This window comes from Oxyura jamaicensis, chromosome 1, assembly GCF_011077185.1.
Source record: "Oxyura jamaicensis isolate SHBP4307 breed ruddy duck chromosome 1, BPBGC_Ojam_1.0, whole genome shotgun sequence".
Classification (NCBI taxonomy): Eukaryota; Metazoa; Chordata; class Aves; order Anseriformes; family Anatidae; genus Oxyura; species Oxyura jamaicensis.
The window spans coordinates 26008558-26034527 of NC_048893.1; the positions used below are offsets into that span (position 1 = coordinate 26008558).

The 25970-nt window shown below is 45.6% G+C and overlaps 1 protein-coding gene across 2 annotated transcripts in view; it reads right to left on the reverse strand.

Moving 5' to 3' along the window:
- Positions 1–25964, reverse strand: part of ST7 (suppression of tumorigenicity 7) — a 144460-nt gene extending 118496 nt beyond the window's left edge. Inside the window, exons 1-2 of one of the 2 annotated variants that reach the window (XM_035334468.1) lie at positions 25620–25758; positions 20887–21136 (exon numbers count right to left, since the gene is read on the reverse strand). Coding sequence is in view for 1 of the 2 variants with exons in the window: in XM_035334448.1 (XP_035190339.1) it covers positions 25620–25770 (151 nt within the window). In the remaining variant the exon portion in view is untranslated. Of the gene's footprint in view, positions 1–20886; positions 21137–25619 lie in introns of both variants that reach the window. The other variant, XM_035334448.1, reaches the window with a different exon arrangement.
- Positions 25965–25970: the final 6 nt, after the last annotated feature.

Genomic DNA, 25970 nt, shown 5'->3' on the forward strand with positions numbered 1-25970 from the left:
GAAACATTTAACCTCAATAAGGAAGCTCTGAGAAGTATCTGAGCAATGCAGAGCATTGCTCTTTCGGCTGCAATACTGCATGGGAGATTTTTTACATGTCAACCATAGCTAAACACAGCGATGTGAACTCAAGTGAGGAATGAAGCCAGAAAGCCCAGGTTTTAATAAATCCTGAAAGGCTGATGATCACACACCCCTTCCACCAGCACCCTGCTACCCCCAGGCAGATAAAAGCAGGGGTCTGACCCTACAGACATACATGGCCAAAAAAAAAAAAAAAAAAAGAAAGAAAAAGAAACACTGAAGATGAACTGGAAGTGCTTTTCTTACCTGTACAGTCTTACGGATGTGTCAAGAGGAAGCAAACACGGTGATGTCTACATCAACAACACTGCTGGCTTCATTTCTTTTTCAAAAATTAATTGTTTCAATCATTTTTCTTTTTTGTTGTTGTTGTTGTTTGTTTTAAGTTTCTCTAACATGGTAGAGTCTATGCCCTGTTAAGAACTGGACTCATTTTATCTTTAATGGTCACTTACTATTCTTCTTACACTTTAATCTTAAAGTTACCTTTCTTAGCATTGTGACCAGAGCAGGATTTCACAGCCACTCTGTTTTTCTTTTGGCTAGGGAGCACTCTGAGCTTTCTCACAATCATTACAGCAGGAAAGCTGTAGCCTACACGAAGAGGAAAACATAAATTATGCTATGACAGCTTTATAAGGCTAATTCCAATAAATATCCCCCAGTAGGCTCCTATTCACTGTTTCTTTACAAGAGTTAGTAGGGATTTTTTCTGCTGGCAGCACATGAATTTCGATGGTATTTTATCAGGGAAGTCCAGACAGGACAGGAGGACAACGAGGACCCTCTGGAGCTGACCGGTTCGAGACCTGGCCTGGGGCAGGACAGACCATTTTACAAACAGATGCCATTCTCTTTTCCCACCTTGGATCACTCCCAGTCAGACTTCTGTCAAGGCTTCTGCCCTCACTCCAACTGCTTACATCTGCTCTGGGCAGAGGTCCAACGATGGGTGGCCTGTGCTGGAGGACCAGGGCTGTCACACAGCCACCAGCATGGACGGAGGCCAGCCCAGCACAGCCTCTGAAAGAGGTTTTGATTTTTCCAGCATCACTTCAGTGTGTTGTTCAGGTGGACAGGAAGTCTAAAAACACCACTCAAAGCTTTTTACTTCAGTAGGATCTTTAGATTATCTCAGCCTCCTCCTAGGTACTGCCACTGGATTTTACTGAAGACAACACCACAGAAGCCCATCTTGCAGACAGACAGAAGTTATGGCTGTTCAAACCATGCTGAGGTTATGAAGGCTGCCGATTAAAAGCAGAGGCTGAAGGATAGGGTCCAAAAATTAGAAGTGCCTGGTACCGAAGCATCATCACAGTACAGAAAACAACACTCGCAGATTAATTTCTTCCTGTGTTACACTTGACTATCAAATGAGTGATTCCTATCCTCAGACTAACTCCATTCCCATAACCTCGGTACACAAAATAACTAAGACTCAAAGCAGCAACATTCAAAATGTTAAAAGACATCTGCTGTCCCAGTTCTTGCCACCTTCATGTACCAACTCTCCTGTTCTGACTATTAAGATACAGCTGCACCACCTTTCAAAACTACTCGGAAAGACATTTTTCCATTGTGGCATGCCCAGCCAGCTAAGGACTTCTCCCGTAGCTCTCCACAAAATGCCTTTTAGCCAATCTCCCTGCACTTTTCCTTTTCAGCTCAAGCACAGAGCACTTGACCCCACCCCTGCTTTTTGTTGTGAAATTGGAGCATGCCCAACATTTTTTCCTCAGTAGACAATTTATTTTTAAATCAATGGCTAAGAATGCAGCATAATACATCTTGAAACTAATGTTCTTAGTCATCATTTCCATAATATTTCAACTCCTTCGCAGGAAATATGATTCAGAAGAGAACAGCACCAGAATAAACACCCAAGCTTTTCTACTAGGTAACATCCACAGCTCTTCATTTCATAGCTGAGCAATAATAAAAAGCCTGCAGTAATGAAACCTTGGATAAACAGGGACTCTTTGGAACAGCACTACTAAACAACTGGGGAGCCGTCTCAAAGATACACCGTATTCAGGCACGTAGTTGGTCTGCTATTGAGCACTGAAATGCTGCTGGCCATGTAAGAGACATGACGGACCTTCCACGGCTCCAAAGAAGTTTCATATTTACTAGGAGATGGTATAGGTCTAAAACTGACTGACCTCTTCATGAACAAATTCTCATTGATCCCAACTGGTCTGTTGTCCTAAGGAAGGATTTCTATCCTAGGTCTCCGACACTAAAACTCACTGATGCTTCTTCAAAGTCCTTCAGGCTTGCACAAGAAGTGAAGTTAAACCTCACCTTTCCAATACTTCTAACAAGCTCATTTGCTCCCACTTCTTTTCCCACAGCATTGGTAAATAAAGGCAACTCTGCTTGGGTTCAATGGCATAGCTGTAATGTCTGAAGTGTCAGGTTCAAATTTTAAGGTTTTGTAGACAAAATTTTTGTAAATCCCAAGGCCGTGCTAGCTACCCTGTGAATCTGGGCAGGCTCCTGCTTCCCTCCTTGCTGCACTACACTTTGTTACCAAGGTGCTCCTGCCACGTAACATAAAAGGAGATGAATCTGCCACTACACTTGGAGATCTTGTAGGTAATAAGATACTGTGTTGACTAAGTGTGTCTCACTAGGTGCAAGCAGAGGAAAAATAGGAAATATTGCTGCAAATAAATGTCCATTAAATTGTTTCATTTCTTCTTTCCTGTAACTGAATTATAACTTTCACTTTGTTCACTGTCATGTTTTTTTACTTCTATTTTTAAATTCTTTCCACTAAAACAAGTAGCAATTGACCGTATGTGAAATAATAAAGATAACACTGTTATTTTCCATATGGACTTATTCAAAACCACGCACAACTTAAGTTCAAACCATCATGACCAACTACAGAAGCATGCTTACATTCACGTTGCCATGGTCCTTTTTACCTATTGAAGCCAGTGAGAAATCAGCTACTGATGCTACCATGAGCTGGTTAGACCATCCAAAAAATACAGGATTTTTTCAAAACATGCATAGTATAGGAAAATGGCATGAAGAACAGTCAACTGAATTACCTAACGGGAATTAAATAAACTAGCTAGTAAGAAAAAATAAAATAAAAAAAAAAGTGGTAATCAAAACACAATGTAGTCAATAGCCTGACCTGTGTTAGTGTTTTCTCTCAAGTCCATTATAAGGTTAAAGAGAATTATAAACATCTGTTTTCTAAAGTCAGCTTCACAAAGGCAACAAGGACAGGATTGGATCATGCCTAAAGTTCATGAGCTATAGAAATAATCCTATAGCATTTGCCACCTGGCTGACACCAGAGTTTGCTTCTCTGAACACAAAGGTGAGGAAACTTTAGGCTTTCTGTGCTCCTGAAAGGAAAAAGCTCCTTGCAACCTGGCCCAGTCACCAGCTGGGACGAACACCAGTATGTGAAGAACAGACCAAACACTGACTCCCACCCGCTAAACCCTGGGTATTTGGGTCATTTTGTGCTACAGACCTGCGAGGTACAAACTCTCCACGTGCAAGCTTCCACCTCATGTTCCCTAAGAGCCCAGTGGTCTCAAACCCAGGGCTCCAGACAGGGGCTGCTGGAGCCCCAGGTACTGAAGGCATACTTCCCCTGGAGAATGGATACGGACATTCCTGTCTCATAATCTCATGGGACAATCCATCCAAAGAAACAAAACAAGCTTTCTGGCCACACATCTCTTACCCTAAAAGGCACTGAAGCAATGTGACACCAAGGCACCCTACCAGTCAGACATTATCGCCCCACCTTAAAGCCCTGGGATTATTCAAAGCCCCTCTCCCAACCATCCTGCTTGCCTCTTCTGGCTTTTGTCTGTAACAAGGCCTCTATTCCCACAGGATCTCCTTTTTCAAAGGCTTTTTCTCTTGCTGCCCATGTACTTCAGCTCGCTCTCGTCTCATCAGCATGGTCAGATCTGCCTAACCACGTGGGGAGGCTTTCTGAAGCCAGGGCCGTGCAGGCAGAAGCTGGCTGCCGCAGTTGTGTGGCAAAGCTGCTGAGCTCAGACTGTCCCAGGGAATCTCCTCCGGCCCCGGTTGCCCATGAAGCATCTCATCTGTGCTGAAATAAATGCTGTAACCCCGAGCAAAAGTTACAACTATAATGTACCAAAAGGGGGTCTGTGACTTTACAGGGGGATGTTCCACATGGTTACAAACACATCTGAGAGCTCCTGCACCTCTCACCTACTGGTAGCAAACAGAAGAAGTAACAGCGATCCCTGAAGGTTCTGCTTCTGGTTAACACTGACCAGATGAAACGCTGTTAACAAACCAATGGCAGAAGAGATAAATACCTGGCTAAAAGCCTGTTAGGCTAAAATAGAAACCTATACATTGAGTTAGGCAGAAGCAGGATGTTTTCAAACACACCCCCTGGTTTGATATCTTATCATTTACTCTTCCAAGTCCCCCAAAGAAGCAGCAATCCATGCATAAAAGGTCTTTATTCTTGCCTGAAGAGAAAATTAGTAATGGAAAAGTTCACTGAATCGCTACGTCATGCAAATTAAACAGGCAAAACCACAACACACTGTCAAGACCTTGTCACGGGTGAAACATTCCCGTAGTTGACTTCTCAGTGTCCAGCTCCTGACGTCTGCAGTTATCTGTAGTCTCCTAGCACTGCAAAACACTTTGGCACTTTGTTGGAAAGGTTTTCCAAAGATCTCAGGATGAGGGAACAGGGCTGACAGCCCAACAGGCCGTTCGTGCTTACTGGTCAGACACTGGCAGGAGACCCATTTCCATCTTCCACCTGTGAGACTCATTTAACATGCAGAGAGAGGTGCCACAAGGTACCCAAGGAGAGCAAGCATGAAACCTCTAAGAGGACATACATACAGGCCAGAGCGTGAAACAACCTGTGAAGGGATTCAGCACAGCTAAAGTAGCAGTGAACACGTTTGTTGGTTTTCTGTTTTTCAGGCTGCCCAAAGCCCCATCCAGCCTGGCCCTGAACACCTCCAGGGATGGGGCATCCACAGCTTCTCTGGGCAACCTGCCCCAGTGCCTCACCACCCTCACAGTGAAGAATTTCTTCCTCATGCCTAATCTAGGTAATTAGGCTTCAGCCACCTCAAGACCTCAAGAGAAACCTTCAAAGCAAGACAAACCAAATCCGACAGCATCTTTAGTAAATAATGTTTTTCATTAGGTCCAGGAGCAATAAAATCAAAACTTCTGGTCAGTCAATGCCCTTCTGTTTCCATTTACGGTTAAGAATGCAAAAAACTTGACCATAATTTCTTTCCCAAACTTGCCTCAGCCTGTTCCAATTTGGGGACAGAATTCAGTCTAGTCAAACATATTTTTAAACAATGTGGTTTATTTATAATCGGAAAAGTGATCTTAGTAGTCCTTGAAATTACTAGAAGTAACTAAATTTAAAACACAACGACGGCATTTTCTTCTCTTCTCGTACAGAGCAACAGCCCGAGCAGAGCCTCTGAGCACTGCTGTACCCGGCTCCGCAGAATGCCCTCCCTCTGCCACCAGCTGCACTCGGAGACAGGGAAAAACGAAAAACATGCCCCAAAACATACCAATACATAAATAAACAAATCCCAAACCAGACAAACAAACACCATGTTATGAATGGCAGCGGACCTGAAATGTATAATCTTTTTACATGCTGCAGCTCACCTGTATTTTATGAGTCCTACCACCCCAAAGAAGGTGACTGAAGAGGAAGAAGCTGCAGTGGCAGTACAAATTGTAAGACTAAAATATCAGTGTTTAGGTCTCGTAAGAGCTAAAGGAGCAGGGATGCTATAAGTGTATGTAGAATAAAGGACCAGAATGACAAACAAGCAGCTATTCAATAAAACAAGGGATAAACTGAGAACTGTGCAAGGAAACAGGCTTTCACAAACTACACAATTTACTTGCAAAAATCACTATCAGAAGGTGATGCTGGAGTCAGGAACCCAGCAAAACTCAGGGCTGGAATGACAGTAAGAATATTCACAAGGGTAAAAGGGAAAGTGAAGCAGCAAACCTGCATGTGAAAGTGAAATACATATTAAGAAGGAGAGGCAGATTAGGATTGGCTCATTAAGAGTTATTTTACATTGCCTGCAATGAAAAAGAAAGCCATCACCCCTCCCAAAAATATATAAATAAAACAAACCGACTCAAACCGGGGCTAGGGATGCCCGCAGTGCATCTATCTACTGTTGCGATTCATGTTCTGCGTAGTTCCTGGCGCACTGCCTGCTATCGTGCACAAAAGCCCCATACTGCTCCAAAATATCAGGAACACGTTAAAAACTGGTTTAGAAATAACAGGAAACCGTGCAATGATTCCCAGACCGAGCTGAGCAGCTTTCAACACGCATTACGCTGCGTTTGAACAGGAGACCGTCCTTTCCTCCCCAGTTAGCACAGCGATCCATCATGCTTACTCCGCATCTAACGCTGCAGGAGCAAGGCTGTGCTCTGGCAGGTATTTCTGGCTGCAGGTCAGCTGTTAGTGCTTCTCCTCCCCAAACGCCTGCCGTTGCTGCTCTCCCCGCCTGGCAGGGACCCGAAGGCCTGCCGGCTAGCAGCAGAGAGCCAACATGCACATCAGCTCTGCTGGAGTGATGGGGACGAAACCAGAACCAAGGAAGACGAGCGTATGGAAAGTGCTGAAGCGAACTGGGATCACTGCATCGTACAACATCTGGCCAGCTGCTTCTGCAGAAGGCAGGTGGGCACCACTGATGAGGAGATGCCTGGAGGACACGCTGGCCTTCATGCTGAATGAAGCCTGATTTGGCTGGGTTGTCACTCCCTGCCCACGAGGGCGGTCAGTGCTATGTAACAGCCCCAGGCCTTCTGAGTAAAAAGGTCAAGATTTTGCCTTCACTAAAGCTTTACAGCAAATGGGTGTTGATTATGATGCATGCAGGAGATGGAGGGAAAAGTCACTGCTCTGACACTGAAGACGCTCCTTCCCGGTAATCACTGGGCGCCTGCCTCCAGCTCATTAGGCATCATTTCCCAGCCTCCCCTACAACGCACTGAACTCATGCATCTGATTACTGGAAATGAATTTTCATGACAATTAAACCCTATCCTTCCTGACTCTTTACTTTCAATCAAAGAACCTTTCCCTGGGATGCAGACAGGCTTGTTGCAAGCATGAGTAGAGGAAATTAAAATAAATGCTAGCAGAGATGCAGAGCCTTTTATATTATCTGGGATGGCTCCTCGAGGATTTCAGAGAACACCAGCATGAAAAGAAAGCTGCGTGTTCTGCCTCTTCCCATGGAGATGGATGTTAAAACACTTCTCATCTAAATTAGTTTTCAGATTTCTAAAAAGAAAGTGATACATGGATTTTGAATCCTTGCTGTCTCATTATCCGTGTTCTTCCAGGTGCTGCACTACTCAATGGGGCCTTGGTGACACAGCTGAAGCAACAGGAAAGTAAATTCGAACACGGTTGGAAGGAGTGCGAGAGAAAGCAACCGACTGAAGATCTGGAGAGCAAATGAGAACAGGACACTCAAGTGGCACTGGATAACACTTGGGAAACAAACCAACACAGCAGGCGTTATTTGGCTTTTCCTGTACCTGTGAAGAATTGCTGTTCATGCAAAATATGCAGTAAACCTTCCTAATATTTTATACTCGTCTATATGCTCTCAGTTCCAGATATTATAATGCACTTGGACAAATTTAGCTGTTAAAAGTAATTCCATAGGAGGCTACTTAGCAAACAAATTGATTTTAATTCTTCTGACCTTGTCGCTGTTGTTCAGAAGGGAAAGATGTGGTAAGCTAAGCAAGGGCTGAGGGTTTATCTACCAAGGCAGCTATTTTAAGTCACTGCCTTTCCAATTAACATGGTATTTTATTCCATATTAAATGCAAGAGAGGAAAAGGCTGAACTGTTATGCGAAGAGATAGTGACTCACTGGAACAGAGTACTTAGCGCTAAGCCCTGGCACTCAATGACAGTCACTGTTAGCCATACAAATTTATTTTCTTGTATTCTCTTTTTGTAGTCTCTCTAAAATCTTATGTATGCTGCTCCCTTGATACACACTAACAAATACTTTTGTTCCATTTATGAGTATGTGTTATAAAAACACATCACAGCCTAAACTGGTCCTACTATAACACTTTGCAGACAAAAAATATTTTAAGTATTCACATTGCTTCTGCTCACTATGCCTGACGGCAAGCCTCCTTACCTGAGTAAAGGTAAGGATTACTTGCAGTAATGCACACACACACACATCAGTTTAATAGCCGTGAAGCAGATGGGGATCTGGCATTAAAGAACAGTGAAACCTGCTTGTCACCTTGCAACCTGCTCTAAACTATGCCTGCAATGCTATTTGTCATGTCCTGCTACTTACATTTCTCTCTGGGCTATCCAGACAGATCAGGTAAAGGTGGGAGCTTGCATTCAATACACAACCATACAGAACCTCTATCTAGTTGAAACTCCCCAGAGCAGCTCATGGATAAAGCCCCAGTGAAACTGAAGTGCTGTATTCCAGGGGCACCTGATATCGAAGAGACCGCTTTGACTGTCTGAGCAGCTGCACACAGCTGCATACTCCTATTTTTAAATGATGCTATTGTGCATACATATAATATCAACGGCGGTCCAGAGAAAGAATATAAAGCAGCTTGAGGAAATGAATGAACAGAGCTAGGCTTTGGCTGATTTATTAAAAAAAAAAAAAAAAAAAAAAAAAAAAGCAAAGATTTATAAAAAACAATCTTCTAAAAGGTTCCCTTATCAAGGCAGATTTATGCATCACAGAATGCAGTGACTTCTTTCCTGACAAATCCCTAACAAAAATGTCAAATGCTAAAAATGAGCAATATAAATATTCTTCTTCTGTAAAGAATAATCAAGGGGGTCATTTCGTGAGACTTGCATCAGTGTCCACATTTACAGATGTCTGAATTGTTCAGCAGTATCTGGACGAAAAAAAATGCAAAAAATAACCACCACCTTTAGTATGTTTGTACACATACACAAAAAAAAAATCAGAGAGATGATATAGGACATTTATCTAATAACGACTGGGCAGAAGACTAACCTTCAGGAAATGAAGTCGGTTTTGGTGTGTGTGTGGAAGAAGCCAGCCAATGGACAACACAGGAATGCGCCCCTGAGCCGTGATCCCTGCAGGACTTCTGGTGCAGAGATCCCTGCATGAAGCACCCGCGGTGACAGCCTGGGAGCAGGCCGTGGGGTTGGGAAGCTCGTGCTCCTGGTCTGCCGGCTGCCTGAGCTGCTCTGACTGCAGGGGGGGCTGCCAGTGATCCTGGATTTTCTGCTTTTTGCCCTGCTTAAAATAATTTTACTGCAGTCACTGTCGCTCCTTTAGTTTACCAGGGAACCCCTCATGAACCTCAGCTTTCCTCTGGCCTGGTAAGAGCAATGCCAACCATCTCCATCATCTCACAAGTGGACTTCTGTAGGACAAGGATGGGTCATATCTGCCATACATCAGTTGGAGGATGACCTTACAACCAACCGTATTTCTTACCGTGTGACAACACTCAGCCACCTACCCACCCCCTGCGGGTAACTGGGTGCACCACAACAAGCGTCAAGGATCTCCACGCGTGTACGGGGGGATCCATCCCGACACGCTTGCTCCATGGGGATGTGCCTTGATGTCTGCACATGTAGTGGAAACAGACGAGGACCCCTCCTTAAGGACCCCCCCTCAAGGAGACCTGAGGCCTGTCAGACTACATTTCCCGCAGGCCACCACCGCCTCGCCGTGTCCGGATTCCTCGTGTGTCTTTAACAGGATGCCCTCTAGTGCGTGGCCTGCAGATGGACCCTTCCGTCCTGCCGCGTTACTGCTTACCAAAGGCAGGATCTGCTTAAGGTAGCATGGGCAAGGCAACCCCAGGGCTCAGCTGCAGGGCTGATCTAGGGACTAGAAGAGAGCTGGCAACGACAAGGAAAAAGGAAATCCCTACAAACCAAAGTCTTGTCTTACTGCTCCTCTCTGAACGGCAACCGCTAGGAAATGGAAGTGGCCGAAATGCAAGTGCCGTGGGTTCTAGTTAGTTCTCTGCACGAGAAACATCTGCTGAATTGAAACTATGATTCTACCCACTCCACAAACAAGTCAATTAATCCTTTCTAACAAACTGAACTTCAGCAACGACATGCCAAACAGTAACATCAACGGTCTCTGTAAATAAATATGCTGTGTATTTTGTTCACTACAAATTAAGAACAGAATCCAAGACCCAGACCATTTTCATCCGCTATCGTGAAGTGTTACAATCCCATGACCAGAGGGCCATGTATGTTATGAAAAAAACCGAGGACTTGAATCAGCCAATGCTCTTCTTGCTGAACAGCTCACGCACAGCAGCCTAACACAGCATAACCAGATTTGTTTGAACTGCCTCGAGTTTTTTGGTCTAGTATTAATTTATGGTGTTCTCACATCTCTCATTAATACCGACTTCTATTCAAAACCAGCAGGGTAACTTCCTGCAAATCACCAGATAAGACACACAGTACAGAATTACACTGGTGTGGGGGTAAAAAGAGAATAATGAGCACATATTAGATCATATATCAGATATTTAATGGTGTTCTTACAGCTAGCAAAGCACTTTCTGGCTTATTACTATGCTTATCATACCAAGTATATAAATAAATGAGTGCATGTTAATAAGAAAAGCAGTGGCTCAGTAAAGCATCTAGGTTTTGAAATAACACAGGTGCTTCTCAAAACATTACCCTGTAGATATAATTGTAGCCTGTATGTTTAAAATACACACCCCAAATAAACTAACACTGTAAACTGGAACAAGGAAGATACTTTCAATACCAGCTTATTTACACCTTAAAGACCAAAGGCAGATAAAAATCTGAGGTTGGAGGGGGAAAGGAAGAGAACAAAGCCCTTAGTTATCCAATAGCTAAAGGGCAGGCGGTGATACACCTGGTAAGAACAAAGCTGTGTGGTACTGCTTCCCTATACAAACACAGGTCCAGAGAGCAGCAGGACACATCACTACCAGCTCTGCCAGCTTACTGGATTGCTGGTCTCCTACATCATGCAAGGAGAAGTCCCGAGGGGCTAAGCCCAGAAGCTCAGCTGCCGCACCACTGAGCGTCTCCTTGGGACACCACGACCTCCTCTGCTCCTGAAACAGTGATGTCTGGGGGAAAATGTTTCACAAAGCGTCATTGCTCCTGGCCTCGCTCTCCCTTAAGCACTTCCCTGTCACATTACATTAGAAAAGGGAAAGAAACACAAAATTAAATGAGAGATTTTGGCAGACCTCTCTTTATTCACTTACTGTTTATTATTGATTTTTGTGCCTACGCAGAAGGATCACAGGCTCATGCCTTCAGAAGAGGACCACCACACTGCGTGTGTTTTGTTGTTGTTTTTTTATAAACTAAAAAAGTCCCTAGTGTTCACCCTGGGATAAACCAGGGAAGTCCTCTGTGGCTCTCATGGTCCACTGCAAAGACGCAAAGGGGTCATGATCCAGACTGAGAGGCCTGAGATCCTGCTGCCTGGGATGTACTGCCCCATCTATGACCAAGCTGGGCCACCATTTAAAGCCCCTGAGCCAATTTACAATGAAGGACTGGTGGCTGATCTAATTTGTACAAACAAACAAACACCTGACCCCTGGCAGCCTCGGCATAAAGTGAACAGAGAGTACAGAGGTGTACCAAGGCCTGCATTTCTGTGATACAGCAAGAGGAACTCCACCTTACCTAGAGAGGATCAGACTCATAATGAAAATGCAGTAAAATTGGGAATTTTAGATCTACCTCAGCTACCTGAGAGCAGACTAGTACTTCAATCACCCAAACTCTTCAGCTGAGTGATTTACCAGTTACTTGCTTTGGTTCATATCATATAAAATTTGTCTTGTTGTTAGAAAGCCCACAACACTTTGTAAAACTGAAAATTTACCTTGCAACTTTCAGAATGTAAAATGACACGAGGGCAGACAACCCACCAGAACTCTTTGAACTTAAAAGTAGCCGAGAAACTTTGCGGTTTAGGTTTAGACAAGTAGGCTTTTTTCTAATACACAATACACACGAAATATCTATATTTAACGCTATCTACCCTGCGCTGCTATCAGTTCTCAGTTTCGTGATACCCATGATGTTCCACAAGAAGACAGCAATCGCACACAAGCTTACTTGAGATCGCTGGGAGGTGTCTGGGAGCCACTCATGCAGAACAGCCTCTCCTAAAAGGACCTACTGCTGAAAAACTCTGGGGGCAACACAGCCACTTCGTTAAGTCAGTGGGAGCTTTGTTGAAGCACTGGCCTCTTTGAAGCAGTCAGCAGACTTGCTCAAAATAACTGTGGAAAGTTAAATTCCATTTCTACCTCATAGACACGTATGAGCCAACACTTTAAAATAAAGCAACATCAGCCCTGTACAGATATTTCCTGAAAGGCCCAGGATGTTAAAATATACCCCTCTGCTCTGGGGAATGACAAAAAGCTCAGAAATAAAGTTGTATTTGCTAAAAGGAGGACTGAGTAATAGAGCTGTCTAAAACCACAAAATATTTATCAAAATAAACCCGCCGCACAAGCAGATACTGAACGCTTCAGAAAAGTCAATAACGTGACAGCAAGGTAAGAAGTATAATACAGTAATCCCCAAACCAAAATGAATACTTGTTTCACTTCTGAATGTGAACAAAACTGTCAAATGTGGAGGAAAAAAAATAAGAAGTTCAAGAAAACAGATATTGTGACAAGAGAAACAGAGACAAAATTCAAAGAGTGCAGCACATTTAAGACATGGCTGAGTGTGAGATGAAGGGAACACACATAAATGATACTACTGAAAGAAGTGGCATTTGGAAAATCAAGCCAAGTTTCAGGATGGTTTTAATATACTGATGAAAATCCCTAGCCTATGCCAGAATACCTCATATACATAAGACAGACTCATGCTACAACACCACTGACAAAGCAGTACTATGGGAAACTTCACAATTTTAAAGATAACAATAAATTAAGCAACAGAGGTAAATGAAAAACTGGATAAAACACCAAATAAATACATCGTGCCAGACCAGCCAGCTGTGTTTCTTTATTAAAAAATATCCAGTTTGCCAGCCAAGAAAAATGAGTAGCTCCAAACTATCAGGATTTCAGTGAAGTATTTGACACAATGACATAGCAAGTTAGTTAAAGCTGGAGATGGGAGGAGCTGAGAGGGAAGAACTGGCAAAGAGGGAAAACTGCAACTTGCTGGGAAGCACTGGGGTATAAGGAGAGGCTAATAAAGCTGTCAGCTCAACCTTACTGCATATTTTCATTACCAAAACCAGAAGGGTGCAGGAGAAAGCTGGTATAAGCTGCCAGCACAGAGCAGAAACGAATCATTCTGCAGGGAGAAACGGAGCCCATGCAAGCTGCAGTGAAAGAAACTGGAACAAAGTTAATGGTGCAAAGTGCAAGAGAGCAGCAAGAGCTGCTGCTTGCAGCTGGCCAGCTGCACGGACAGAAACATCCAGCAGACTACATGACCACAGTACTACCACCCTCTGAGGAGATGCTGACACAAAAAGGCAATTTCAACTGCATAAATACATGGCAAAATATTTCCAGTGGCAGGTGAGAAACATTAATGGCACTGTAAATAGCAGTTAATGGAGCCCTATCTTGGCACACTATGTACAATGCTGGTTACGTGGTTATGAAATGGATGGAAAACTGAAACAGGTCAAATGGAACTAGAATGAACAAGGAAATACAGGCATTTTATGAGAGCAGACCAGTGTAGCTCGCTCTGCCTCAAACAGGGGCTAGGAAGGAAAAATCCCCGTGAACACTCTGGGCAGCAATCCTCACAGCAGTAGCACAGACTTTAAAGCTAGAGGAGGACCTGTCACAAGCACAAGTGCTTACAAATCAGCCATGAATAAATTTGGGCTGGAATTAGAACAGGGTTTCACACCAGCTCTGGAAAAATCTTCCAGCGCAGAGGTTTATGAAAAGATATGAAAAAATGAGGTGGTGCAGGGACAAAATCAAAAAGGCCAAAGCTCATCTGGAGCTCAATCTGGCCACTGCTGTTAAGGACAACAAAAAATGTTTTTATAAATACATCAACACAAAAAGGAGGACTAAGGAGAATCTCCACCCTTTACTGGATGTGGGGGGAAACTTAGTAACCAGAGATGAGGAAAAAGCTGAGGTGCTTAACGCCTTCTTTGCCTCAGTCTTTAACAGCAAAACCAGTTGTCCTCTGGACACCCAGTACCCTGAGGTGGTGGAAGGGGATGGGGAGCAGAATGTGGCCCCCACAATCCATGAGGAAATGGTTGGCGACCTGCTACAGCATTTGAATGTATGCAAGTCAATGGGGCCGGATGGGATCCACCCGAGGGTACTGAGAGAACTGGTGGAGGAGCTGGCCAAGCCACTTTCCATCATTTATCGGCAATCCTGGCTATCGGGGGAGGTCCCACTTGACTGGCGACTAGCAAACGTGACACCCATCTACAAGAAGGGCCGGAGGGTAGACCCGGGAAACTATAGGCCTGTTAGTTTAACATCAGTGCCAGGGAAGCTCACGGAGCAGATTATCTTGGGTGTCATCATGCGGCAGTTGCAAGGCAAGCAGGCGATCAGGCCCAGTCAGCATGGGTTTATGAAGGGCAGGTCCTGCTTGACGAACCTGATCTCCTTCTATGACAAGGTGACACGCTTAGTGGATGAGGGAAAGGCTGTGGATGTGGTCTACCTTGACTTCAGTAAGGCATTTGACACCGTTCCCCACAGCATTCTCCTCAGGAAACTGGCTGCTCATGGCTTGGACTGGCGCACACTTCGTTGGGTTAAGAGCTGGCTGGATGGCCGGGCCCAGAGAGCTGTGGTGAATGGAGTCAAATCCAGTTGGAGGCCGGTCACTAGTGGAGTCCCCCAGGGCTCGGTACTGGGGCCAGTCCTCTTTAACATCTTCATCAATGATCTGGACGAGGGGATCGAGTGCACCCTCAGCAAGTTTGCAGACAACACCAAGTTAGGTACGTGTGTCGATCTGCTCGAGGGTAGGAAGGCTCTGCAGGAGGATCTGGATAGGCTGGACCGATGGGCCGAGGCCAACGGTATGAAGTTCAACAAGGCCAAATGCCGGGTCCTGCACCTGGGGCACAACAACCCCAAACAGAGATACAGGCTGGGAGATGTGTGGTTAGAAAGCTGCCTGTCAGGGAAGGACCTGGGAGTGATGGTTGACAGTTGGCTGAATATGAGCCAGCAGTGTGCTCAGGTGGCCAAGAAGGCCAACAGCATCCTGGCTTGCATAAGAAACAGCGTGGCCAGCAGGTCCAGGGAAGTGATTGTCCCCCTGTACTCAGCTCTGGTGAGGCTGCACCTCGAGTACTGCGTTCAGTTTTGGGCCCCTTGCTACAAGAAGGACATGGAGGTGCTCGAGCGAGTCCAGAGAAGGGCTACAAAGCTGGTGAAGGGTCTCGAGAACAAGTCTTACGAGGAGCGACTGAGGGAGCTGGGACTGTTTAGCTTGGAGAAAAGGAGGCTCAGGGGCAACCTTATTGCACTCTACAGGTACCTGAAAGGAGGCTGTAGCGAGGTGGCGGTTGGTCTATTCTCCCACATGCCTGGTGACAGGACGAGGGGGAATGGGCTAAAGTTCTAAAGTTGCGCCAGGGGAGGTTTAGGTTGGATATTAGGAAGAAATTCTTTACTGAACGGGTTGTTAGTCACTGGAATAGGCTGCCTAGGGAAGTGGTTGAGTCACCATCCCTGGAGGTCTTTAAAAGACATTTAGATGTAGAGCTTAGGGATATGGGTAGTGGAAGATTCGTTAGCGTTAGGTAGGAGGTTGGACTCGGTGATCTTGGGCGTCTCTTCCAACTTAGACTATTCTGTGATTCTGTGATACCAAATTACCAAAATGTGGCCGAGGACTGGAGAGGGTGACCCAGAGAGCTGCCTCCAGCTCCTTATTTCCACGCAGCACAGTTCTCACATCCCCATCACAGCAGGCAGAGGAATTAGGCTGGGAAATCCTGGGTGACAATCCTGGCTCCAGACTGACAAAAAGCCCAGACCATGGGATGGGCCACATCCTCACCCTCCAGATCCAGGCAAATCCTGCAATCCGGCAACTTTGGCAGTCCTGTAACTGATGGGAACTCCTCATGGGCTGTATCCCCCTTACCATGGCTTTAGGGCCTGCTGTTAACACAGCTGTGGTCAGCGCTTGAGAACAGCAGACTCCTGGCAGGTTTTCCTAGAGGGAGATTCAAGTTAAGAACATGTGGGACAATATTTACTGCTGAGGAGATTCTCTGGTGCTTGTATTGTTCCTGCTCTGTCCTAACTCAAAGACTTGTGTGGACAGACATAGAGACCCAAGGCAGGATCCTACTCGGAGCAGGCAGACACATCCCTAAAGTCAAGTGCTGTCGAGGAGACACTTCTGCCTCCTAATGGCAGTGGGGCACCACGGGCCAGCAGCACTCCTGCGACAGGTTGGGTTTACCCTTATTTTTGAAAGGGGAGGAAATGACCAGTCTGGGACTCTAAGCTGGGATCTGTGTAAAACCTACCAGCCGAGCACACTGCCATCAAGTTCACTTCAGAATTAAAAATAGCAAGAGAAATTTCACATGGAAGATTAAGCACGTCAATAGATCACATAACCTTGCACCAGACCGAGCCATGCTGTAAACAATTTTCAGCATAAAGCACACAGGCAGTGCCACTGAAACATTTATTTATACGAAGACCAACGTCTACAGTAGTCTCAGGTTGCAAACCCGTTTTCTTGAGAAATGAATGACAGCCTTACAAAATAAAACAACGACGATGATAACATTTCTTGTGCTTTAAATTTGATCTCCAAGTGCCTTGCTGCTGGGCATAAGAACCAGCATATCAACCTAACAGGCCTGACATTTAATAAGCCAAGTTTATTTCTAGAAAGTGAGCTGGAAATTAAATCTCCTGGTTGCAGCTGGCACAATGTGCACAAAAGGAATCCTACAATGACTGCATTTCATTTTTGCCTTATAGCTTTTATCCTTCTAATTGGTACATATAAGTGCACTTAATCACTTAAGCACTGAATTTACCACCATGATAAACCTCCACTTTAGACTACACAATAATAAATCTTTGTCTTCTCTTAGCAGCTGGCGGGTTTTGATTTGGACTTTGAATTTAGGTCTTTTCCTCAGGCTTAACAGTAACAACTTGTTTGTTCTGCATTCTGAAAGCGTGACATTAACGCTTCTCTTTAACTGCATTATCGCTGCTTAAGCTTGGTGTTCTCTGCTAAAATCGGCCGCGCTTCTGTAGTGCCGGCCTAAGAAACACAACAGAGGCAATTAGTCTGTGCTGGTAGCTTACAAAGCAACTTCCACTCATTAGTATTTACACAGCACCACTGGGCCACATGACACCTCGCAGGCACAAGGACAAGCTCGAGTTTATAATACAATCTTTCAATAGATGCCTCTGATGCCACAAAGAGCTAATTTAAAAACAGGTGGAGGGGGCCTCAGACAATTAACAGAGGAGGAACACTCCCACAAATACCTCACAGCCTGGCCAGAGGACCAAGCTGTGGTTTATCTGAAACTCTTTGACAAATGCCTCCTGTAAAAAGGGAAAAGTTGGATGTGACCATCAAATGGCAAGAGAGAAAACTGGTTTTGGAGGAAGAGATGGGGTCTCTACCCCCAGTTTTGCTACAGGCCGCTGGCAGTTCCCTGGTCAACTGTTTAGTCCCCAGCCTGTGAGACTTCAGGCACGTTACTGCCTTTTCAGTAAAGGCCAGGGCTTGTGCTTGCAGAACCACGTCATTAAAAGTCTGCAGGACCAGGGCCTGGTTCCCCTGTGAGTCCTCCCTGTGCAGTTCAATACAAACCACAACAGCATTTGACAAACCCACAGGTATTTGGAGTGGGGCCTCACTTCGTCAAACGTAAAACACCTTCTTAAACAACGAGCCAGGCGATGAAAAGACTGAGCCTTGACTCAGTGTGACTGCTGTACCAGATGATTTTAGAGGTCTTTTCCAACCTAAGTGACCCTGAGAGTCACGATTTTCTGACTGCGATGTTCCCATGTTCCCTTTTGTAGATTTGAGTTCAGAACAAACTTCTGGGTCACCCAATGCAAGCTGCCACTTCAGTCATTTTATTTGCTTTCCACTTGCCAGCAAGACAAATAGCTCTGTTTTGCAAGGCACAGCTCACACGCAGGGCCTGTCGGCTTACTGGGAGCACGGAAACCCCAGCCCCTTGCATGCAGGAGCCCCGGCACATCCTGGAGCCACCATGGCCACGAGGCTTGCACAACCTGCCTGTGCACGGGCAACAACACTTCCAGCTGGCTTTTCTTTCCTCATCTCAACACTACAGTGTTTTTAATACTCACCTCTTAGTTTATTGCAGGCCACAAGATTTCACTCACCTCACTGAGGCATGACAATGCTCACTGCACTGACAGTCAATACCAAAAGACCCAAAGCTGCAAAGCCGTAGCATCGCTTGCTGTAGCATTTAGGTCTTATCTCCAAGAATCTTTGTTAAAAACGTACTTCATGTAGGAAGTCCTTTGGATTCAGCTTGCAGCCACCCCGTTCTGTAACATCTGTCTCCTCTACATTTTGAGTACCTGCTATTTTCTTCCTGCGATGTAACTTACAGTCTAGTCAACCACACCTCCATACCTTATTTCTGTTAGCGTATTATGCCCCAAATGTCTCACAGCAAGGCTTCTTCAGACCTCAGATTATTGTAGCCCCAGTTCTGCCAAACACAATGCATGCATTTCACCTCTAAATATTTCGGAAGCTCGCTAGATGTCCATCAACTAGATCACAGCTCTCATTCCTCCTCAGTTATGGTCAAGTTTCCTCTGTGGCTTCTCTGTGGTTAGATAAACAGTTTGGCCTTCCTTACGCCATTGGTGTAAGGTGTTTTTTCTAGACTCTTCACAGTCCTTCTCAGAAACTGGTGCATTTTCCAGAATCCATTTTAAAATACAGACATACCATTCCCCCCAAAAATTGTTTTGCCTATGAGGAGGTAACACCGTCTTCCTAATTTCTGCCAGGTGTTGCTCTAAAGGCAGGCACTGACAACCCTCAGCACTTCTTGTCTTTCACAAATGCAAGTTTACCATGTAGATTTCTGCATTGACTTCTTGCTTTGTTTATGAAATAAGTGCCAAAAAAGTACGTTTCTATTTTAATTGTTCCTCTTAATTTGCAATCATAGTCTTTGCACGGCTGCTCAGAGAATTAGGACCAAAAACCTATGTGTACAATGGGGCTTACTTTCTTCCAGGCTAAATTTATATTGGCACTTTGCGGATCCTTTGCAAAATCCCACTACATATATGCTGTTTTAGGAGCTCTTCTGAAAATTTTCATCAACAGATGGAGGATATTAGGCTTCAGTTAGCTTACAGTACAACTCAGTTGTCACCTATCAGTCAGTGTTACAGTACATTCACTCAAGATTTTATCAAATACCATTTTGTAGGCTCTCACTTACGTATTTTCCCTGGAATACTAGCTGCCAATCTTCTAGAACTTTTGTACCAAGAAAGACAATTTCTTAAAGAAGTGCTTTCAGAAAACCTCGCATTTGTTACAGACTTCACCCTGGTTCCTGAATTTGACACTGACTGAAAAATTAAGTTCAATCAAATAAAAATCAAATTCCTGAAGAAATGCCAAAATTTGTAGAAAAACCAATGTTCTCCTGTATGCTGCATCCACTGGGAATTGATCTAGCAGGTTTTGTTACGGCTTTTCCTTCCCATTTCACCACAAGAATCCCAAGTTCAGTTTATAAAGAATTTTCCCATAAGTAACATTGCTTTCATGGACATTATATTCTTTTCCACAAAGATTGAAGGGGGAATTTCCAAGCATACCATGCTGATAAGATACATGAGCAAAACGGTTTAAATATGCTGTACAATGTCCTTTTACTCTATATCCCTTTTATATATCTATATATATCTATATATATATATCTATCTTTATATATCTTTATATATACTCTATATCCCTTTTATATATCCTTTTACTCTATATCCCAATGCCTTTTACTCTATATCCCTTTTTTTTTTTTTTCCAAAAAACATACACAAAACAAAAAGACCAAAGAAACCTCTCACATTCAAGCCTGCCTGGAGGATCAGCAACAGCTACGAATGCTTCGCAGGACTGCAAGCGATACAGCTGAAGACAGAAGCTAACAGTAAACAAAACAAGATTTACTTTAATTCCACTAGGATTGCAGAAAGTAGGATCTGCATTTAGGAAAGACTCCATTTACATTCTGGTAAACCCAAAAGTTAAAGACACATAATTCGGGGTCAGTGAGACCAGTAGCACTGCAAAGCACTACCTCAACCAAGAACCGTAAGCACCAACAAATTGTAGTTGTATAAAATTTGAATGATTTATTTTTAGAGATCTATATGCCAGCCTTGCTAGGAGTGGTCACCTATTTCAAATTTTACTTTCAACAGTCCAGTTCACAGAAAAAAAAAAAAAATCAATGCTGCATTTTCAGGGAGTTCCACAGACTTTTGGTGGAATCAGAATTTCGCTCCAGGTTTTCTGCTGTTACAACATACTCCTTTCTGCAGTTCGATCAGTGAACACTCATGAACTCGCCCGTTGCAACAACAAAAGCTGCCTTTGAAAGGCCAGGCAACTACCTGCAAGCCCGTGAACCTACAATAACAGTCCTGTTCCTTTTTAGAGTCAAAACAGAGTTGTTCGCTCACGTTTAATCCGGTTGTGACTCCCTGGCTTTGCTCAGGTTAATCTTTTCCAGCCCTCATGCTTAATTTCCCAGGCTTGAATTTACGAGCAGAACCAACACCTTCTGTCATCCACAGGGAAACCATGGCCACTTGGTGACTTTTAGTAACAGGGGAGTGGTTTCTACTGCTGCTAGGGTTTGAGACCAGTGGGAACTAAATCCCATTGCAACCTGCTGGAGAGCAGCACGCTGCACCAACGCTGAGGGCAGATCTGCAAGATCAGGCAGACCAATGAACAGAAGATCAGAAAGATCACAGAATCCCAGAATGGTTTTGGGTGGGAGGGACCTTAAAGGTCATCTAATTCCAATCCCCTGCCATGGGCAGGAACACCTCCCACCAGACCAGGTTGCCCAAAGCCCCATCCACCTGGCCTTGAACACCTCCAGGGATGGGGCATCCACAGCTTCTCTGGGCAGCCTGTGCCAGGGCCTCACCACCCTCAGGGTAAAGAATTTCCTCCTTATATCTAATCTAAACCTACTCTCTTCTAGTTTAAAGCCATTATTCCTTGTCTTATCACTGTACTCCCTGATAATGAGTCCCTCCCCAGAGATGAGATGGGCTTCGCTCCATCCTCTCATGCCTCCTCTGTTCATCTCCTGCAGTATTTCTGCTTACAGAATCGCACACAACTTTCTTGCCTGGTTAAGTACTGGGTATTTTTGGTAAAATGAAGGTTGAGTGAGTTTTACTGCAATGGTCCAAGTGCTTTATTTATCTAAGCCTATGTGATGCACACATCAGTAAACGTACTTTAGCTGGACCAGATTCCTGTAGGACCTGGCTGCCTGAGAAGCTCTCAGCTCTGTGTCTTCAAAAAGATTTCTTGGATGAAGAGAAAGTGTTGTTGCCCTAATTTTACAGAGAACAGAGAAACACTTAGAACACGTCTGCTCTGCTCTCCTGCCCATTCAAGCACAAAACCTGGCTGTAATTGACTAATCTGGTGCTGGCTAGTGTTACAAGCCCTGTTGCACATCAGCCTCTGTCCTCCCCTCTCCAGATGGCTGGCACCAGACACAGTGCTTCAGACTCTGGGCTCCAACAAAATCCTATTACATGGTCACAGATCCCATGTAATTAAAATCCTCGGTCATTATTTCAGTAGGATCGTCAGAATTAAGGAAAAAAAAAAGGGGGAAAGAGGAAAAAAACACAATGCGCCCCAGAAGAGAACTTACTGACGAGGAGCAGCTAGCTGTTAACCGCAGTGACGTGCTCTCCCCTGGCTGCTGTCCCCACATCCATCCAGAGTGACCTGGGAGGTAACAGCTCTCCTTTTCCCTCGTAGCACTGGCTACAAACCCCCCTTTGGACGTTGAGCTGTGCGAGCGCAGGGCCCTGCTGCAGTGCAGCTGGAGCGGGACGTCCCACACAAAGCTGGCGGCGTGACGGGGGCATCTACCAAGCGAGGCTGGCTCGCTCCTTCTGACTATTCATGCCTTCAAGAAAAGAGGTTTCCTGATTTCTCTGCCCTCTGCAACCCAAAAGCTTCCGAGGAGCCTTCCTGTCTGCCTCCTCACGAGCCAGCTTCAGTCAATGATTCAGGAGGTTAAATAAAATGGAAACTTCAACTGCTGGCCCCTTCTCCTCCTTAGGATACAAATAAAGAGCCAAACTGTTATTTCGGGAAAAAAACAACCAGGGTTGCACATATTTATAAGAGGTGTGTCTTAGTTCGGATTAACGTGGCACTCAGAAACTGTGCAAGTGCCAACGTGGAAGGAAAATACAGCACGTTATTTATACAAAGCAATCACGTCTACTTTAATTATTTTGGAGAAAGATGGCAACATCAGCTTCCTCAGCCACTTATTCTGTGTGTAATATTTTAACCTGGCACATTAAGCCTTCTCTGTCGCTTCCTGGTTAAGGGCACGGTGCAGCTGTAACAGTTCGCGCTCTCCCGTTCACAGAGAACTTCATGACTTGATCTGTACAAGCTTCAATAAAACGTGAAAGCCATGAAACAAAAAAATCAGATTTAGCATCAGTATTTTTCTATGGCAGGCTAGATTTCCCTCTGGTTACATCGCCGCAATCTGCCCTCCGCTGAGGACACGGGAATTACACCTGCCCCAAACTGCGGAGACTCCGCAGGCCGTCAGCCCAATTAAACACACGGTGTGACGGACTTGCACTACCAGCTTGGCCACAGCTATAAAACGCTCTGGGCAAGCACATCTGCACGACTTCAAAGGCGGAATAAAGGCCCCAGGCTTGTTCTTAATAAAACTTAAAGCCAGAAGCGACCACTGGACTACTGGGTGAGACCTTCCTCGATTACTCTGACCGCTGACGCTGCCCAGCCTATTGCACAAGCTCTCGCTGAAAACTGATTTAACGCTGCACTGGTGACTCTTATTTCGCCATCCGAGCTGGAAGCTTTCAGAAATGGGAAACCCAAAGGTTCCTTTAGCAGCTGATCCACAGCTTGTTAAAAATTAATGACTTTTTATGACTTAATTGAGTTTGCTCTCTGCTTCTACCCATCGATTCTTATTCTTTTCATGACTAAAAGGCCACCTATTCCCCAAGACAATACCTCTTTAATGCAATCTAGCCATCTCTTAGTCAAGTCTCTTACTCCATACTGCGTATCTCCAGCCCTTAAATCCCAGCTTTCCACCTTCCTTTTAAAAATACCGACACCAGGCATGGAAAAACAAAACCACACCAACACAGGCAATGTCAGAAGTAACACTACCCTCGCTGGTACTCTCCTTCCCATGCCGCAGCAGCCCTTCCTATCGCAGGTCACAACCACAGACACGACTTCATGAGGTGCAAACCGCATGCGGGGGCTGCACTGCTCTTCTCGGCTGCCTACGTCCACATCTGGTGGTACAGAAAACCAGTTCGCTTGACTGACCTCAACAGATCCGGATCTCGCTGGGAAAATGCCCAGTCATTGTTTTTAATCACCTTATTATTTTTTACGTCATCCAGAACTCTTGCTAGCGATGTTTCTTTTATTTTCACATCGCTGCGATAAGTTTGATGAATATCGCAGCTGGTGCCAGTCGCTGTGGCACTTTGAGAAGCCTTACCCCAGTGACAGCATCCTATTGTGACTAACTGGAACGAAAAGCCACAATGAATCACATGGGTTTTAATTCATTCACAAGAGCTTAAAAAAAAAATGTAATCCCACCCACCCCACCAAAAACTCCCCGCTATTGCTAGTGCTGATTTTTTAATAAACACCACTTAGGAACAGATGATGCACAAAGGCCACATTGTTCTCCCATGGTAACTAATTCTCACCACACGCTTTGGGACTTGCGGGTAATTTCTTCAGCCTTTTTAACTGAAAAAAAACAAAACAAAAAACTGGGAAAAATGAACAATTTCAGGACACAACTGCCCAGTTCAGGCTGGCCAGTGCTACACGGGTTCCTGCTGATGTACTAGTGGCATATTGCCCTGTCTGCTCTGAAGAGGCAAAGTCCGTCCCAACAGTGATTACCCCCCAGCAGACTTGCACGCTTATCATTCACAAAAATAATCCAGTATCTAATTTTTATCAGAAACATCATAAAAGCTTTGATCGTGTTAGATCAATGCAACACACACCACAAGTTGTGCAGGAAAATACATTAACTCCATTCCGTATATTCCCCTAATCCAAGCGTATTCCCCGAAACAACCAGCCTGGTTTTACCCTTCAAAGGAACCAAGAGTTTTCCACAAATAAAATTTTCCCTTTGAATCCCCCATCTGTGCCTACACCACCTGCTGCTAGGAAAGCTCCGGAGAGAATTAGCTGCCCCGTAACTTAAGCTGGGTGAGTATTTACACGGTCACTCCGCCGACGGTACGGAGATAAGCCTGCTATGGAAATGAATCGAGACCTGGCACACAGGAGAGTAAATTGCTTCTGATTGCTGTGGCTTAGGCTTGGGAGTTAAACATGCTGCCCGAGCTCAGTTATTCTCAGAAGTACGGAAAAAAGCATGAAACCGTGGGGGGAAATAGCAGTTTTGTTACTTGTCGTTTACATGGAAAGACCAGCAGAAGTAGCTGGTGGCTGAAAATCAGACAGAGGACTCTCCCCCCTCGAAGGACTCGCTAGTCAAAACAAGGAGGTCTGCTGTTTGATAGAAGCCACGGCACAAGTCCTGTGTGAAACAACGCTGCAGATAACTGCGAGCTTCAGCTAGGCACGGTCACAGCTCGCCCCGTACTTCTTCACCTCTGCTCACAGCGCAAAGCAGAGGAGAAGAGGAGGTCCAGCAGTGCCCACCAGCCCACCAGCACCTGCGGGCAGGCTGGCACTGCAGGCAGCATCCCTCAAGGCAGGGAAGGAAAGGGCGATAAAACACTGGGCGATCATTCTGGCTGTGCGCCTCAAAGCACACCCTGGGGTTTCTGTGGCGCTGGGGCTCCTGGAGCTAGGAGGAACCCCCAGCCAAGCACCGCCTGGGCTGGCAGGACCCCCCCAACCCGCTCCACCTGCCCCGCTGCCCCCAAGCCCACCTCCGGGCCCCTCGCACACCCCGGGGGCCGCCGGAGCCCTGCCCCGTGCGCTCACCCCGGGCAGGGCCGGGGGTGCCCCGGGGCGCGCCGCCGGCCCCGGCCTCTGCCGGGAGCCCCCCGGGAGCCCCCCCAGGGCCCGGCCGCGCCCCGAGGCCGCCCCGCGGGCCTCGCCCGGTGCCCGGTGGGGACGAGGATCGGTGCGCCGCGGTTACCTGTGGTTAAATTGTCGTTGATCTTCAGGGGCACCCGCAGGATGTAGACGAGGAAGAGCATGACGAAGAACCACAGCGTCCAGAGGTAGGTCCACGACCAGACGATGCAGGACTTGAGCTGCTCCAGAAAGCCCGTCCCGGCTTCAGCCATGTTTTGGAAGGGAGAAAAAAAAAAAAAAAAAAAGGAAAAAAAAAAAAAAAAAAAGGCACCGCCGCCGCCGCCAAACCTGCTCTCTGCTGCCACAGCCGCGCAGCGGGCGCGGGGGGCGAGCGGCGCTTCCCGAGCCCGGCTCCTCCGCAGGGGCTGCGCTGGGCTCGGCCCGGCCGCGGCGCCCTAAGATGGACTCCGCC